The 18115-nt window shown below is 37.9% G+C and overlaps 1 protein-coding gene across 1 annotated transcript in view; it reads right to left on the reverse strand.

Annotated features, from left to right (window-relative positions):
- Window positions 1-14312, reverse strand: part of nup133 (nucleoporin 133) — a 185862-nt gene extending 171550 nt beyond the window's left edge. Inside the window, exons 1-2 of the mRNA XM_039748252.1 lie at window positions 14003-14312; window positions 8498-8613 (exon numbers count right to left, since the gene is read on the reverse strand). Of these exons, the coding sequence (XP_039604186.1) occupies window positions 8498-8613; window positions 14003-14145 (259 nt within the window). The 5' untranslated portion in view covers window positions 14146-14312. The remainder of the gene's footprint in view (window positions 1-8497; window positions 8614-14002) is intronic.
- Between the last annotated feature and the right edge of the window lie 3803 nt (window positions 14313-18115).

An 18115-nucleotide genomic window follows, 5' to 3' on the forward strand; every position in this document is an offset into this window, starting at 1 on the left:
AATGTTACCTTAGTCCTGGCACTTAAAACTTTCTCTCGCAGTTTAAGCTGAGTTTGTGTCAAACACCACCCTGACCATCTCATCTTCCTCTCCATAAGCACAGTCCTTCACCCGTGAATATTTACCCGTGGCAGTTTGCTATTGGATTGCCGCTGACGGACGGCCTTATATGGGCAGGCACTAAATTACAAGCGCCAGCGCAGCCTGTCTATGAACTTAATTTAAAGTGTAGGTTTACATCATGCTTTGTTTCAGTAGCAGAACTCATGAATATGGTTGTATATGTCACTTTCGCTCACTTCTTATTGTTTCGCTGCCTTCTCAATTATATAATGCATGTTTTCTTCAGCGCTTTTTGAGGTCTTCCTGGTTTTCTATGTACTGCGTGATTACGTGGGAGGCGTGATGATGTCACACGAAACTCCGCCCCGACGGCGTTGAAGCTCATCTCCATTACAGTAAATGGAGAAAACTGCTTCAGTTATGACCATTACGCGTAGAATTTCGATATAAAACCTGCCCAACTTTTGTAAGGAAGCTGTAAGGAATGAACCTGCCAAATTTCAGCCTTCCACCCACACGGGAAGTTGGAGAATTAGTGATGAGTGAGTGAGGGCTTTGCCTTTTATTAGTATATATATATATATATATATATATATATATATATATATATATATATATATATATATATATATATATATATATATATATATATATATATATATATATATATATATATGTGTGTGTGTGTGTGTTTATTAGGCTTGGGTGGTAATACGGTAATATGGTATCCCGCGGGATCTAAAAATAGCAACGGTATCAGTTTCAATACCGTTATACCGTCATAAAAACAATGCACTTATATAAGAGACAAAGATTAAATACAATTTATTTAATGCCTAAAAATGTGTATGCGTGACGAGGCAATTTGCAAATTGTGCAACAAAAAGGTGACCGCGAGAGATGGAAATACCTCGAACCTAAGGTCGCATATACGAAACTACCATCCACTCACTGCTGTGAGGATGGACCCGAGTTCACTCAGTGCAACAGTTTCAACGCCTCTCGATGCAGGACCATCAACATCTAGGTCCACCGCCAGTACGCAGCCGGTGATAATGGGGGCCTTCGGGAAAGCAACAAAGTATAAAAGGGACAGTGTTCGTTGGAAAACCTGTACTGATGCAGTGACAAAATACTTGGTGAAGGAAATGGTCTCTTTCCACACAGTGGAAAAAAAGTCCTTTACGGACATGGTAAAGGTCCTAGAAGCCCAGTACAAGCTGCCTGGACGGAAATATTTCTCACAAACAGCCGTCCCACATTTACAGTATATAGTAAAGTTAGAGACAATGATCAAGTGCTGCTGTCAGTGGCAGACAGTTATTCCTTAACAACTGACATGTGGTCGTCAGTTTACATGACACCAATATATGTCTCTGACTGTCCATACTATTACACCTTACTGGAATCTTGAATCCAAATGCCTCCAAACTACGTATTTTCCTGAGAGTCATACAGCGGACAATCTTGCTGCTGCACTCAGGGCTGCACTTCAGGAATGGCAACTTGACAAGAAAAAACTTTCAGCCATAACCACTGACAACACTGCCAACATTCATGCCGCAATCAGGTCCCAGCATTGGCCGTGGCTATGCTGCTTCGGTCACAATCTAAAATTGGCTGTCACAAATGGATTGCATGACCAGAGGCAAAAAACCGAGCGCGCCCTCAGACTATGCCGTAATATTGTTGGGACCTTTTCACACAGCTGGCAAAGTAAGCATGAACTCCACAAGAAGCAAGTGGACTTGGGACTCCCAAAACATAGTCTCATAACGGTAAGCATAAAACGTGCAAAGTTCCTCAGGGGCAGGGGCTCAAATATAAAAAAAGGGGCATATATATTTGCATCAAATAAATAAATTATATTGAAAAGTAGGCTATATTAAAATAGAAAACCATTTTTTAAATTGTATTTTTTTTCCTGTATTTTTTATCAAATAAATGCAGGCTTGATGTGCATAAGGGACTTATTTAGCCTAAAATAAATGTGCATGCAAATTTGACCAAATGGAATAATATACATTAATGGACTTATTTACTTATGCATTCATTCATTTATTTAGGCCTATTTATTCATTCATTCATTCGTTTATTTAGGCCTATTCATTCATTTAATCGTTTATTCATCATTCATTAATTAATTCATCCATCTACCCGCCGGCAGGACTGCGCAACTCACTGGGGCTCTAAACTGGCAATGGTGGAGCGCATCCTCCAGCAGGCCCACGCGATCAGACACGTCCTGTCTGATGACAGAAGGAGCAGCCTGTCCCTGACCTGGCAGGACATGGACGTCTTGAAAGCTGTTCACGAAGCACTGAAACCAGTCGGTGACTTCACTGATATTTTGTCAGGAGAAAATTGTGACCAGTTCCTGTATCCTCCCCATACTACAGCTCTGCAGGGACAATGTGTTGGCTGCGTCAGAAAATGACCTCCACCTAACAAAGTCAATCAAAACTGGAATTCTAACAAAGCTGGAGGCCAAGTATGAATCCAATTCATTGCGCAAAATATTGCAAAAATGCACTTTCCTCGACCCTCGTTACCGTGGAGGATATGAGACGGATGACAACGCATTGGCTGAGACCAAGGCTGAATTACAGACAGATTGTGAGCTTAGAGGCAGCAGGTCCAGTGGCCATCAGAGTGGAAGAGGGAGAGGCGCAACTTGCACCCTCACGAAAAAAGATGACTCTGGGAAGTATGCTGCAAAAAAAAATCTGATGCAATGGCAGGTCCCGTCGGCATCGGCACCATAGAGGACGAGTCAGAGCTGAAATAACAGCCTACTGTTTGGAGCCAGTTACTCAAGGAGACGAGGACCCACTTCTCTGGTGGAAAAATGCTGCCGGGCGTTTTCCCCAGATGTCGCGAATGGCACAAAAGTACCTGTGCGTCTGTGCCACAAGCACACCATCGGAGCAGGTTTTCAGCACCGCAGGTAAAGTTGTTGGTCCACAACATGCCCTGTTAAAGCCGGACAAAGTAAACATACTGGTTTTTCTAGCGAAAAATCTTGACTAGATTGATGCCACTTGCCATTCATTCCTATTCGCACTGTGTTTATTTTTATGTATTTAATTGATTCAGGTATTTTTATTTAGTTTACATTAAAAACAATATTGAAAAGAACACTGGAAAGAAGTTTTTGTTTAGGACTACTTCTTATAATATGGATGATGTTTATGTTAATTCAACTCTAGTTGACTGTTGTGGGTCTACTTGCACTTTTTTATAAGCTGCTCTTCTTGGTTATTAAAAGTTGTTCAGGCGGTGTGATTTAATTTAATTGATTAGTATGCGCGTCTCCGCGCGAAAACTGTTCTGGATGTTTATGTTAATTTAATTCTGTTTGTTGTATTTGCACTTAACTGCTATTTGTTGCTAATAAAAGTTGTTAATATTGTTCTGCATGTTATTTTGTTATTGTTTCAGTATTAGTGTTTGATATTCAGTTTCTAAACAGTTTAGGCACAAGCCAACAGTTTGGTGACGCTGTCTGACCCTTACGTCACAATTTTTTTTATTAAATTATGGTAATACCGTATACCGAGGTAAAATAGGGAGGAGGTTTGACGGTATAAAAATTTGGATACCGCCCAACCTTAGTGTGTGTATGTATGTATGTATGCATATAAACTGCTCAAAAAAATTAAAGGAACACTTTGAAAACACATCAGATCTCAATGGGAAAAAGAAATCTTCCTGGATATCTATACTGATATAGACTGGGTAATGTGTCAGGAACGAAAGGATGCCACATCTTTTGATGGAAATGAAAATGATCAACCTACAGAGCCCTGAATTCAAAGACGCCCCAAAAATCAGAGTGACTACTTAACTTAACTGACCAGATTAATATCCCATAAGTTTCATTGACTTTATGCTATACTCTGATTAAAAAGTGTTCCTTTAATTCTTTTGAGCAGTATACATACATATATATATTTTATAGACCACTGCTATTGGATTTCCTGAATTTTCAAGCTCTTTTCTGTATTGGAACCTTGTTTGTTTGGATTTCGTTTTGATTAAGGCAACTTCATTTTGCCGTTTATGCTCTAAGGAGCTTACTTTTGTTTCAGAGCATTTTTATCTAGAAGTAAAACTTTATGTAAAGAAAAAAAAAAGTTAAGTGTTTGCCCTTGTTACTAGCCAGGTTTGACTGTTTTCACCTCTAGTGGGCATTTTTGTTAGGAGTCCGCAAGTCCCAAAAAAGCACTAAGTCAAGACACATTTTTGATAACATTTGCTGTACTCATTTTTTGTCAAGAGTGGCTGAAGTCTCCTGCATTTTTTCCCTATATTTCTTCCATGATAGCAAATCTTCTCATCAGTCTAGATTTTAATGTCATAAACAAAAAAGTCAGAGAGAGCAAAATCTGGTGAATACAAGAGATTCAAAATAATAATCTCATTGTTTTGGATCAAAAACTCTCTTACTGACAATGCGGTGTGCTCAAATGTGCAATCATGGAGTAAAACACATCCTGAATGCACCACTGCTCCAAACAAATTTTTCCTGATACTTTACCATAGATGCCTCAGCACTTCAGTGTAACATTACTGATCAACATTCTGTTCACAGGGAATACACTCTTTATGAGCAAGTCTGTCACTGTCAAAAAAAAAAAAAAATGACCATTGTCTCTTCAAAATCTTTCTTGATAACTTGAAGGAAAATAAATAAATGCCAGAAACATGTATTTGGTCAATACAGCAAAATTCTACTTGGTGAACGGATCAACCACCTTCTAGGCCAGTGGTGCCCACACTATTTCGGCTTGCGAGCTACTTTTAAAATGACCAGGTCGAAATTATCTACCTACATTAAAAATGCTATATATAATGCAGTCAAGGAGGTAGCACATTTCTTCATGTTTGGGTGCTTTTCCTCTGTGAGTAAGTTCCAAAACTGTCCAAGAGCCCCAGACTTCAGATGAATGTCATCCTGTAGTGTCAAAACCTCATCCTCCACTGTAGAGGAGTTTTAGGTGAAACAGTGTTGCAATATTTGATGTGGGTGAATCACCCTTAACATCTTCTCTAAATGGATAGCACTTAAATGTAGTGATTGGCTCAAGCAAAGCCGAGTCTTGAAACCGTCTGTCAAAGTCCGACAGGCAATTTTCAATCTGCTCTGTGTCGCGAATGCAGTCAAGTTGCACACACGCCTTCCATTGCGTCTGCAGCTCTAACGCAAGGTTTTGGATGTTACCCAAATAAAGGTGCTGCAGCTTTGAGGACAGATGTTGCATTTTTCATTTGAAAGCATTAACTGAGCTAATCATATTGACCATGGAGTTCTCTTTTCCTTGCAGCTATAAATTAAGCTCATTCAACATGTTGGTCAGATCGGAAAAAAATGCCAAGTCTAGTGGCCATTAATCGTTATTAAGGTGCTAGTATTCTGCATGTTTAATGACAAGGAGAAACTCCTTTTTCTCCAGCCAGAGGTCTTGAAATCACAGTAGGAATTTCTTCCTAGCCATCTGTCTCAACGAAGGCATCTTTTACATCTCTCCATCTTGGAAGGACTTCTTATGCTTAATAATCGAGTGACTCACCCGGAACGATGCTTCAGTGCATCTGACTTTGTTTTTGAATTCAGCCAACTAAAAAATGACGGCTGTCCGATTAACTACAATTTTGGTTCCCTCTCCTTTCTTTCTCAGATTGCTTTTCGGAAGGAAGTCAATTTCATAGTTTTTATGAACAGTTCAAAAGTACCTTTCCACATTTTCCTTCTTTGGAATAGCAATGATAGATTGACAGATAAGACAAACGCACTTCGATTGTGACATTGTGAGAAAAAAAATCCTCTTCCAATTCCACATCCAGCCCATACCCTCTCCAAACAATTTTATTTTTAAATCCCTTCTTTAGTCAATATAAATTGGAAGGCTAACTAGATCACAGCCAGAGTTTTGCAGTAGCTCGCGCATTTGATTATGCATGCGGGACGACCAGTGTTTTAGAAGAAAAGAGATCTCAGACTGGCTGCCCTGTATGTCAATCAAGTGGCAAATGCCATATGGAGGATATATAGGCTAACGTTTAAAAACATTTTTTTTTAATGCAATGCGATCTACCTGCACTACCTTTCCGATCTACCGGTCAATCACGATCGACATATTAGGCACCCCTGCTCTAGGCACATGATACCTAGCAGTGTATCCAATAACTATATCCTACCCCTGTGCTATTACTGATTTTGGGTATTCTTGGGTTCCCCCTCATATCTTAATTCCAATACAAAATCGGAGTTTTCTTCCAATTTTCCACATTAGTCAGACATTACTGTCTGGAGAATTGCACAGTTGCCACTCCAGCTCTTGGCCTCTCGCTGGAGGTAAACTCAGAAAGTGGAAAAACCGCCAAACTGTTTGATTCAGTGTATCTTACTAGTCATTTTCCACAGTCAAAAAGTCAAAATGTTTGCATTTTGTGTTAAAATACAGTATTATTAACAGTTATTTAATTTCCAGGAAAGATATGATTCCTGCATATTTTTTGTGGAATATTTCTTTAAACTTCAAGAATTCCAGTGCTCACAAGACATTTTAAATGTCATCATGATCTTTTTCCGAGGCTAAAAAGGCAGAGTTAATAGCAGGGCTGTGGAGACAGTACTTCTGACTCTGACTCCCCGACTCTGTCACCTCTGTATTTAATATGCTAATATATTTTACAGGTTGATTGATTGAAGAAAGGCAACATACATGTCATTTAACCACAGAACTATTGGCTAGGAAGCCGACTCTCTACCGTATTGGCCAGTTTAAACAAAAGACAAGAACCCTTGAACACACATCAGGCCATAGCACACACCTCCACCTATACCATTGCACTTGTTTACACTCAAATTAACTTGTTAAACACATTATATCTGAAATAAAATGAAAACACTTTTTGTAATGTACCATAGTATAATAGCTCAGCTGAACTTCACACTAGTAGTAACACAACCATGCACTGGGCTTTATTCTTACATCAGTGAAATACTTAATTATGACTATTGTTTGTGAAATGTGACATTTGAATTTTCTGTATTTTTTTTTCATTACAATTTAAATTTATTAGGAGTCGGAGTCGGTACATTTTTGCCGACACTGACCCTGACCCAAAATTGTCTCAGATTCCACAGCCCTGATTCATAGATCAGTTATAGTTTCATGTTATTACCTTGGCATCACTTTTCCTATTGAGGATGTTTAGAAAACTTGAAAGAGTGCACAGAGAGCTTCAGAAAATTTATTTTATGTACTCCACACTCTCACCGTACATGCTCACCATACGTGACGTTTCTCTATGAAGTACCGTACACATGGTCAGGAGGATGAGTGCAGTTTTATATAAAACACAGTAAATGAGGTAAGGTTAACTTGTTAGCTCACATTATTCCTCATACACACACAACTGCGTAATACCAAATATGGTGGTTAACTTTTGCCTAAAGCCCACTTTTACTGTGCACCAAATTGTACATTTCTGTTATGTACATCTGTGCACAAAAAAAAATAAAAATCAGAAGTAAATACTGTAACAAAGGCGCAATATAGGCGCCTGACCCGACACAGAGGCACGTATAAAAACACAAAGACTTTATTTTTCTTCACCCGTGGGCGCACGTCTTCCCCGTGACCCACAGGCAATACACAGTCCCACAAAACACCAGTCCAATACACAGCAACACCACCTTTCTTCTTTTACCACCACTCCTTCCCAAGCTTCATCTCCTTCCTCCCAACTCTGGCTCTTCGAGTGGTGGTGGCTGGCCCTTTTTATAACCCACCCGGAAGTGTTCCAGGTGCTTGACCACCTGGTCCTAATTGCACCTCCGGGTGGGGCTGAAGATTTGTCCAGCCAGGCTGCTGAGCCCATGCAGCTCCCCCTAGCGGCCATCCGAGCCTCCAACCAGGCTGTGGAGGACTCTATCTCACAATAGAGCCCTGCGGGTGGTTGGGGAATCACCGTCAGCCATGGAGGCTGCCACCAAGCGTCCCAGGGGAGGTACTGGACTGCCCATGGTGGCTACCCCGGAACATAAGCAGCAGGGGCGCCCCTGCCAGGCATGGGACCTGGCTGTCCTTCACAATACGCATTTAAAGCAACAGAGCACCGATCAGGATTTGAGTAGTGTGATTGATTGTTTTTTATTTTTATATTAAATTTTATGATTTGAGAACTCTTATTTGTAAGCCTTGGTGGCAAAACCAGAAAGGTAAAATTGAATATTTTAATCAATGATTAAGAAGCTTGATACACACCTTTATAACACTTTGATTGTAAATTGCTTTTTCATTGCTTTATAAAACATTGATGTCTCGTTGCTACAAGCTGCATTGTTTCCTGTGACATTGACAATGAAGGAATTGTAAACATGTTACTTGCTTGTATCTTCTCAAAAATAAATTAAAACACCTACCATCAACCACTGCCAGAGTTTCCAGAACTTTGACTGGAAGTGCAGATCCAAAAGTATGAACATCAAAATGTAAAGTTTCACGGACAGCAGAATTTTGTGTCCTTGTGAGATTGCCCCTGTAAATAAAATAAAATAATTTCATTCAGCTTTCTGTAGTTAATGTTCAAAGGATTCCAACAGCATTACTAATAAGGTCATGACTAGATACAATGTAACTTTAGGAAAGTGTCTTAAACTACCATACCAAAAAACATTTTAACATTCTTTTTAGATCAGTTTGATTTTGTATAGATTTTTTTGGATTAGAATAGACCAATCTAACTGCTATTTAAACAAACAATTTAACTATTCCAAGTCCATTCTAAAATATTGATGTTTTGGCATAATAGTTAGTTATTGTACTAATAATGATTAATCTCCAAATAGGTGTGTAATTATCACAAAACAAAAGCTTACAAAAAAAAAAAAAATGGTACAAATACAAGCCATTATTTTAAGAAATCGATTTCGATGGACCACTAGCACAGATGAAAAAAGTAAAAAGTGATAAAGAGAAAAATTGTAACACAAAATCTAATAATCCGCCTTAATAAAAGGATAAGTGTGTCTGTCTGTGTGTCTGTTTGGTTGCAACGAACCAGTCATTCCAAAAGATGGTGCATTACAAACAATTTTAGTAATAATATGTATTGCATTTGTCATTCATATCAGTGGAGCACCATAAACATTAATACAGTAGAACCTCGGTTCACGACCATAATTCGTTCCAAAACTCTGGTCGCAAACCGATTTGGTCGTGAACCGAATCAATTTCCCCCGTAGGATTGCACGTAAATACAATTAATTCGTTCTACACCATACAAACTGTATGTAAATATATATTTTTTTAAGCACAAATATAGATAATTAAACCACAGAATGCACAGTGTAATCGTAAACTAAATGTAAAAACATTGAATAACACTGAGAAAACCTTGAACAACAGAGAAAACTAACACTACAATAGTTTGTGCTGTAGCGCTACCAACGCTGGCTGAACGCACTTCTTCTAATGAGTTTTAAGCACAGGGAAAAAAAAGAACATTTGAAAAAATCCGTAATTTAATAAACCACCAAGAAAAATAATATTGCAACAATGCACACTATGAACCAATCGCTGGAAACAGAAGTGAATGGGCAGTGGAAATGTACAGTTACTATCATGATCTGTATAATAAAAGCCCAGCGCGGTGTCCGGGTCCGCATTCCTTTTGGCTGTATAGCCGCCCCGTAGAAAAGCCCCAGTCCGTTCCCTCTCAGAATTCCTGCTTACCCACCTCCGTTCTTTCCCCTTTACTTTTATTTTTACAGTGTGATCAACGAAGTAAAAAGGCAAAGGCGTGACAGCCGCTCGCAAGAAATGGACACTCAGAATTTACACAGATTAGCTCAACGACGCGTCTCTGCCGCACAACGAAAGGCAACTGAAACCCCTACAGAGAAGACAGATTACACCGTGATCACGAAAGAAAGAGGCAAAAGCATGCCAATGAGACACCCGACGAGAGGTTCTGACGATTGAGTCCTTCAACTGTGGTCATCCAGCGCGCAGCGTAGCACGTGCCAAGTTGCTAGTATTTTAAATAAAAAGCTCGTCGGCACCTGTGGACTGACCCCAAAAAAAACAAATCGCCTCCCATGTGACTAATGGGATCATCACAGAATCAAGTCAGGGTCCACACAATCTATCTACTTTTTTGAACTTTAAAGATGTAGCAACATTGTCATACAAGTGGCCTGAATATTTTTCATTACATCTCACTGTTTTAGGCATGGAGTTCCAAATAGGCAGCAATATAAGACAAAGACTAATTTAAGGACACAGCGTGTTGGCTCTTTAAAGTGTGGATTTTAAAGCATTGTCATAAAAGAAATCAGAATGAGTTATTTTTTAATTGCTTCCATGAGAAGGTCTTGGATCCATGACTGTTGTTTAATACTTAAATTTACAAGTGAGTGGGACAGAATTAGACGCAAAATGATACTTTCCGGGCACCAGAAAAGCGTTTAGAAAAATTGCTCAAAGTACACTTGTGGGATTGAGGGAAAAAAACAAAGCAAGACCCCTTCACAACATAAGTGTTACTAATGTAGGTAAAAATAACCATTCAAAATTATGAAATTACTGAATCTGGAAGTAAAGTTCAAAAAAATACCCGCATAATACTGCAGCGTTGTACAGCGCATGTGGAATAACTCAATGCCAAAATTAATGCAGGTAAAACAAACAAATGTCAACTTTTGCGATCAAATAGGACTTTTTTTAAATAAGTTTGAATTATACTTGAATAGCGACATTAGATCCAACAGCCACCATGCTAAAAATCAACTTTTCTCAAAAAGCTCAAAAGTGACGCAGCTATTAATCAACAACAACATTTATTTGTATAGTACGTTTTCATACCATATTTTCAATGGTGAAGCTCAAAGTGCTTTACAAGATGAAGAAACAAAAGTTTATATGAAACAAAAATGAGATTAGGCAATACTAAGTAGCAAAAATAAAGTAAGGTCAGATGGCCAGGAGGACATTATTTAAAAAAAAAAAACCTCTAGATGGGCTGGAGAAAAAATAATCTGCAGGGTTCCAAGGCCAAGAGACTGCCCAGCTCCCATTGGACATTCTGCCTAAAAGAAATTATTTAAATCATTCCTAATGGTTTTCAGGCTTCTCATGAAAGAATTTGAGGATGGTCATATGGACATCTGGGGTACTGCCTTCAATTCATCAAAGTAGGAAGTGCATGGTGCATTGATCAGGTGGTGAAAAATGAGAAAAGAACAGCAGAGAACAGTAGGAATTAGTATAGATTGTGGAGCCTTGATGAAAATGTTAATGCAATGTTACTTACAGAATAATAAGGATACACTAAAATGTAGATATGAGAAATCCATGTTAAAACAATGGGTTTTTAGCAGTTTTTTTTTTTTTAATGCTCCACCATACTAGCCTGGCAAATTTTAATCAGTAACCTATTCCAGATTTTAGGTGCTTAACAGCAGAAGGCTGCCTCACCACTTCTTTTAAGTTTAGCTCTTGGAATTATGAGCAGACACTGAAAGATCTAAGGTTACGATTTGGAATGTAAGGTGATAAGCATTCTAAAATATAGGATGGAGCGAAAATATTCAAGGCTTTATAAACTATTAGCAGTATTTTAAACTCAGTTTTGAATGGCATGATTAACCAATGTAATGACATCAAAACTCAGATTTTCTTTTCCTAGTTATGATTCTGGCAGCTGCATTCTGCGCTAGTTGTAACCGACTAATGTCTTTCTTGGGTAATCCTGAAAGGAGTGTGTTACAGTAATCTAGACGACTAAAACCAAAAGCATGAACTAATTAATCAGTATCTTGCAAAATTATAAGTGATCTAATTTTTGCTATATTCCTTGGGTGAAAAAATTCTGTCCCGATAAACTGGTAATTTGATTAATATGTGATTTAAAATTTAGGTCAGAGCCAACTACCCCTAAATTCTTTATCTCCATCTTGACTTTTTAGCCTAATGGATCAAGTTTATTCCTAAAACCTCACTAAATGCATTTTGCCAATAATTAAGATTTCTGTTTTCTTGTTAATTAGGTTTGCAAAATTACTACAACTACTACTACTATCACGGACGGCAATTCTCTCTTTTGAAACTGGAAGATGCAAAAAAAAAAAAATCAAGTCACATCAAGGAATTCTACAAAATTTAACTAACATGAATGTATAATTACTTTTCCTTTGTGACTTAACATTTATGAGAACAGTTAACATGAAACAATGATTGACAAGGATTTTCTAGTTTGTGTGAGATTATAGTTACATTTTTACAACTCTAAATCACTCATATCAAATACAGAAAATAATAATTGACCTGATACACTATTTGTCAAATGTTTAGGGCCACCCAGAAACTTTCATGTTTTTGATAAAAATTGATTTTAAAATATAGACAAATCATTTCCAATATTTATAATGGCTATTACTGCTTGAAATTACTGATTTTTAACTTATTATTAACATGTGACTCCAAGACATAATTTTCAGCAGCATTCCTTCAGTGTCCTAATGGTAATCTCCCTTATCTTGTACTTTGTCTTGTTTACAAGATAATTTCTAAATGCATAAGAACCACTGAAACCTGTTAGTCTTTTCACTTGGGTTTCAACATACTGGCATTTCTAAATTTCAGTTCTGAAGGTTATCCCATTTAAAAGATTGCCATGAAACTTAAGATTTCATACAAAGATGTAAATAATTGTCTTGAAAGAAAAGGCTAACAATGTCTAACCAGGATTGAAAAAGAAAGGGAAGGCCCAAATGTACAAATGCATAAGCAGATAAAGACAGAGTCTGTAGCTTGAGATACAAAACACCTTTCAGGCCTTCAGTTGTCTTCCTCACTAAATACACACCAAATACCAGTGTCATCTGGCATGCAATCAATGCATTATTTCTGTCATTAATATTACCATACATATTAATGAAAGCATACAGTATTAAATGTCCACATCTCCCTGTGGTATTCACTCAATAAAAAAGTCCATGCTGCAGTTGCTTTAATTACATTGCATTAAATGTCCCTTCAAAGAAATAAATAACCTACAAATGATTTACCTAATATTTTAAATGGCCTGTTTCTGAAATAATGTAAATTACAATGTCAAACTTTTTACAAAAAAAAAATCAAATATATGACATTCCAAAACATATTTAAAAGAAACTGAACATTCAAGTAAAATGTACCTACATTTTATTAAACTTTGTTTTCCCTTTTTGTCTTTATAGCTCTTTTCCTTAGTATTACATTGGGGGTCCCAATGTACTAGCTATGCCAATGTATAGAATCAGAATTCGACAGCAATTTTTTTACTGCACTACCAAATATCCTTTTACATGTAAGTAATATATCTATATTTCTCAAATCAGCTGTGTCACTGAACACGCCAAAAACACCTAGCATGAATGTTTTCTAAATTATTTCATAATTATATAATCATAATTATAATTATTTAAGTTATGATGGATGGCTGAGCTCATTGGCGGTGTTTTTAATGCGATACCTTACGCTTTAAAAAACCTGCTGACAAATCCATGCCTTTTAGGAAAATAAACTTATATTGTATAATTTAAAAGAAGTCACACGAACAACCGTGTCTCTTAGCACCTATTTCCGTAATTAATATTTGACACAGGTACGACACTACTGCAATCGAAATCGGAAACGACGTTGCTAGTGAAAGACTAATAAGAGACCTAAATGGTAAGGAAAGGGAGCAAAACAGGACACTATGAGATTTGTCTTGATGTTAATATGTAAAGTGTTAGCGGTCAATAAATATTAACGTAAACTGTTCCACAACACAATAAATGACATTTCACGGTAAAACGTCTAATGAGCATATACCCTTATGTAAACAGAAGAAATACAGTATGACGTGTAATAAAACTTATAAAAATAGACATTACACCTACCTTGCAGGAACTGCGCTCCTGCGTATTGGGGAAAATATACCAGGCGACCCCGAGGCTGTAAGACTTTTTCGACCGCCGACTTGTAAACCCGGCGTGGTCACTGACTTACGTGATGCCCCCACAGGAGTTCTTTGTTGAAACATTTTAGATTACTTATCTTGCAAACACCGTCCTCTAAACTTGCGGTGATTAGAAATTAAATGGACACTTTAAAATATATATGTGTATTTGTAACTTATTTCAAAGTGAAGAGTATCACAACCCGATCAGCACCGTGTACCACCAATATTATCAAACCCGCGCCACTGAACGCGATGCGTGACGCTTAAATATGACGTCACATTCCAGCGCCAAATTTGAAAATGTCAATTCAAGGTGTGACTGTTTCGGGAGAGCGACGACATGCGGTTGTTTTCTTTAATTTCAAATAACATAAAAGGTACTGCAATATGATGATAAATGTTTATCTTTAAGTTATCCCGTTTCCTAAAACCAACATGGGTTATAGTTGTCGAAGATCTTGTATAGAGATTAAGTTACATCATGAGCTAAAAATAAATTATATTCTGTATTTACTTTAATGCTATTACAGCATGCTGAACTCTAATTCCGTACGAAGTCGTTATCTATGTGAGATTTGTACATTGTGTCCATGTCGGCTCCAGGTACTCGGGTTTTCCTCGTGCATCCCCCAGATCTGTTAGCTGACAATTACAAATTGGAGAATGAAAGCCACATGTTTTTTTTTTAGTTATATATTTCAACTTACTCCAAATACATTAGTATTAGAATTAATATTAATTGTATTGGCTAGGTACACTAATGTGCACTAGAAAATTGTTTTGGAAGTATTGGTGCAACATACAAGGACAATATAATCCAAAAGATATAAATATAAAAAGAAAAAAATATAAAATCATAAAATATGATGCAGCCTACAACAGCAATTTTGAAATATAAAGAAATAATATAGGATTTAAAAAGTCCAGGTAGTCTTGTATGCAGGCAGGGCTTGCACCACACAGGCCAGGCCAGGCCTTTACTGCAGAAGCTTTCAGTTGCTGCTTGTTTGTGGGCCTTTCTGTCCGAAGTTTAGTCTTCAACAAGTGAAATGCATGCTCAACTGGGTTAAGATCAGGCGACTGACTTGGCCATTCAAGAATTTTCCACTTCTTAATTGCTTTGGCTATATGTTTTGGTTCACTGTCCATCTGTATCATGAAATGCCGCCCAATCAGTTTGACTACATTTAGCTGGATTTGAGCAGACATTTTGTCTCTGAACACCTGTCCTATGTCAAATCATCAATAAACAATAGTGTCCCAGTGCCACTGGCAGCCATGCACGCCCAAGCCATCACACTGCCTCCACCGTGTTTTACAGATGATGTGGTATGCTTTGGATAATGAGCTGTTCCGCGCCTTCTACATACTTTTTTCTTGCCATCATTCTGGTAGAGATTGATCTTGGTTTTACCTGACTAAAGAATCTTTTTCCAGAACTGTGCTGGCTTTTTTAGATGTTCTTTAGCAAAGTCCAGTCAAGCCTTTCTATTCTTGAGGCTTATGAATGGCTTGCACCTAGCAGCGCACCCTCTGTATTTACTTTCATGCAGTCTTCTCTTTATGGTAGACTTGGATATCGATACGCCTACCCCTGGAGAGTGTTGTTCACTTGGTTGGCTGTTGTGAAGTGGTTTCTCTTCACCATAGAAATGATTCTGTGATCATTCACCACTGTTGTCTTCCGTGGATGTCCAGGGGCCTCATGTATAAACGGTGCGTACGCTCAGTAATGTTGCGTAAGAACGTTTCCACGTTCAAATCGCGATGTATAAAACCTACACTTGGTGTAAAGCCACGCACTTTTCCACGGTACCGCATACCCTGTCGTATGCAAGTTCTCCGCTCGGTTTTGCAAACTGGCCGCACCCAGCGTCAAAGCAGTGCTACTGTTCTTGGGTGGTTACCCTTTATTTCTTAGAACCACATTTCTGACGTGGCTTTATAAATACACTGAAACTGACCGCATATTGTTTATTATTGTAATGCATCTGATTGTAGATTACCTGTAACAATATAATGGCCCAGGGAATAGCCATAGTATTCGAAATACCATAACTGCTTTAGCGTTGTTACTCCCACTGCACCTTCTTCTTTTTCTTCTTTCAGCTGCTCCCTTTAAGGGTTGCCACATCGGATCATTTTATTCCATATTACTCTCACTGCACCATTTGGAGTATTTATATCACTGTATCTGAGTGTGAATCACAGCAGCAGCTGATCGGAAAGAGAATTATCGGTATACAGCTTCAAGCACACGCTACCTCAGCCACGACAAAACGTTTCAAAGCATTTCCTGTACGGACCTCGCGGTTCAGAAACAGTTTCATCCCAAGAACTATAAACGCACTCAATCAATTGCTCCTTGTAGAAATGTTTGTACTTATAAGTACAATAACCCCACTGTAAACTTGCACTACAGTTATAATATTACACAACCTGAGCCACTTTATAAAAGCACGTATTTACATATGATGACAATATCATTTTTAAGATGAAATGCAGCAAAATATGTTGATTATATTATACAGATAAAACTTTAACTGCATTTAAATAATCTGTATTGTTAATAATTAAACATGTGAGGACACGGTGCCGCAGCGCTAGCAGGTTCACATATTGTTCCTGCCTTGCGCGCTGTATATTTGCTGAGGCTGGCGCGACAGTGGAAGGATAGATGGATAGAATAATTAAACACATACTATGAAGATATTTCAATGTTCCTTAAAAGTTATGAAGAATCATCGTTGTAAGCTTACAGATGGCTTAACATCTATTACAGAGCTGATTGTGTGGTGATTGGGTATATGGGGAAAGAAAAGTAATGACAGGAATTGGTGGTTAGTACGTTTGAAAGAGACACTACTGCTACAATAAATTATTTCATTGAAGGTCGCGCATGACGCAACAGCATCTTGTGTGAGACATGAGCAATCACTGCGCCATCGTGTTCTCATGTTTAATAACATGCTTTTATTCCAATCATCATGAAAATGATATCACATATACATCTCAGTATTTTAAATATTCAGAGAGCTATAATATCACGAATGTAATGGATTCTGTGTCCTGTCGGAGAAAGAGAAAGAATGGAAGCACGTAGTGATTCACACACATAGAGCACATTGAAGATCAAATACAAAACAAAGCATTTAACGTGCTACTTTAGTTACGATGGAATTTGAGAAACTAGTAAATTAAATGAATTTAAGATGAAGTTTATGATGTTCTACTTTAATGACAAAATAAACTACGTGATTAAAGTGGAAATTTAGAGATTAAAATTGACATTTCGTGCTTTTGTCCCACTGTGTGTCTATTTTTTTTTTTTTTGTCTGTACAATAATAAGCTTTCATATGACACTCAGACAGTGGGCTACAACTCGCCTTTTCACGGCGACTTTGATATGTGACTTCTTTTTTATTTCCGGCACTATGCAATTTTGTGAACGTGAGCTTTCAAGTTTCTCCAACATGATATGTCACTCGATCAACTTCCTTTTGTTGATTATACCACGGTTTATTTAAACAAATAGTATGTTTTTCCTTAGGTTTAATTAACCAGTTTCTCAAATCACATCGTAATTAAAGTAGCACGTTAAATGCTTTGTTTTGTATTTGATCTTCTTTGTGCTCTGTGTGTGAATCACTACTTGCTTCTTAAACTGGCTCTCTTCCTCCGACTGTACACAGAATCCATTACATTCGTGATATTACAGCTCTCTGAATAACTAAAATACTGTGATGTATACGTGATATCATTAAGAGTTAAAGCACGTTATTAAACATGGGTTTTACAGCGCAGCGATTGTGCACGACCATCGATGAAATTATTTACTGCAGCAGTATCAGGGGCGGCTCTAGGTTTGTGGTGGCACTGGGCAGAAAAAGAATCGGTGGCTCCTTCGCCCGCCAATGTCAGTGAGGTAGCTTATGCACGGCGGATGGCCACGTCCGTTGCAGACACTAGCCGCCTCGTGCTCATGACACAACTTTTGTCGAAATTTGCCGCTGCATTTTTAGCTGTGTCGTTATTTTCTCTTTCTGTTTT

Source organism: Polypterus senegalus, chromosome 3 (genome assembly GCF_016835505.1).
Source record: "Polypterus senegalus isolate Bchr_013 chromosome 3, ASM1683550v1, whole genome shotgun sequence".
NCBI classification, from domain to species: Eukaryota; Metazoa; Chordata; class Cladistia; order Polypteriformes; family Polypteridae; genus Polypterus; species Polypterus senegalus.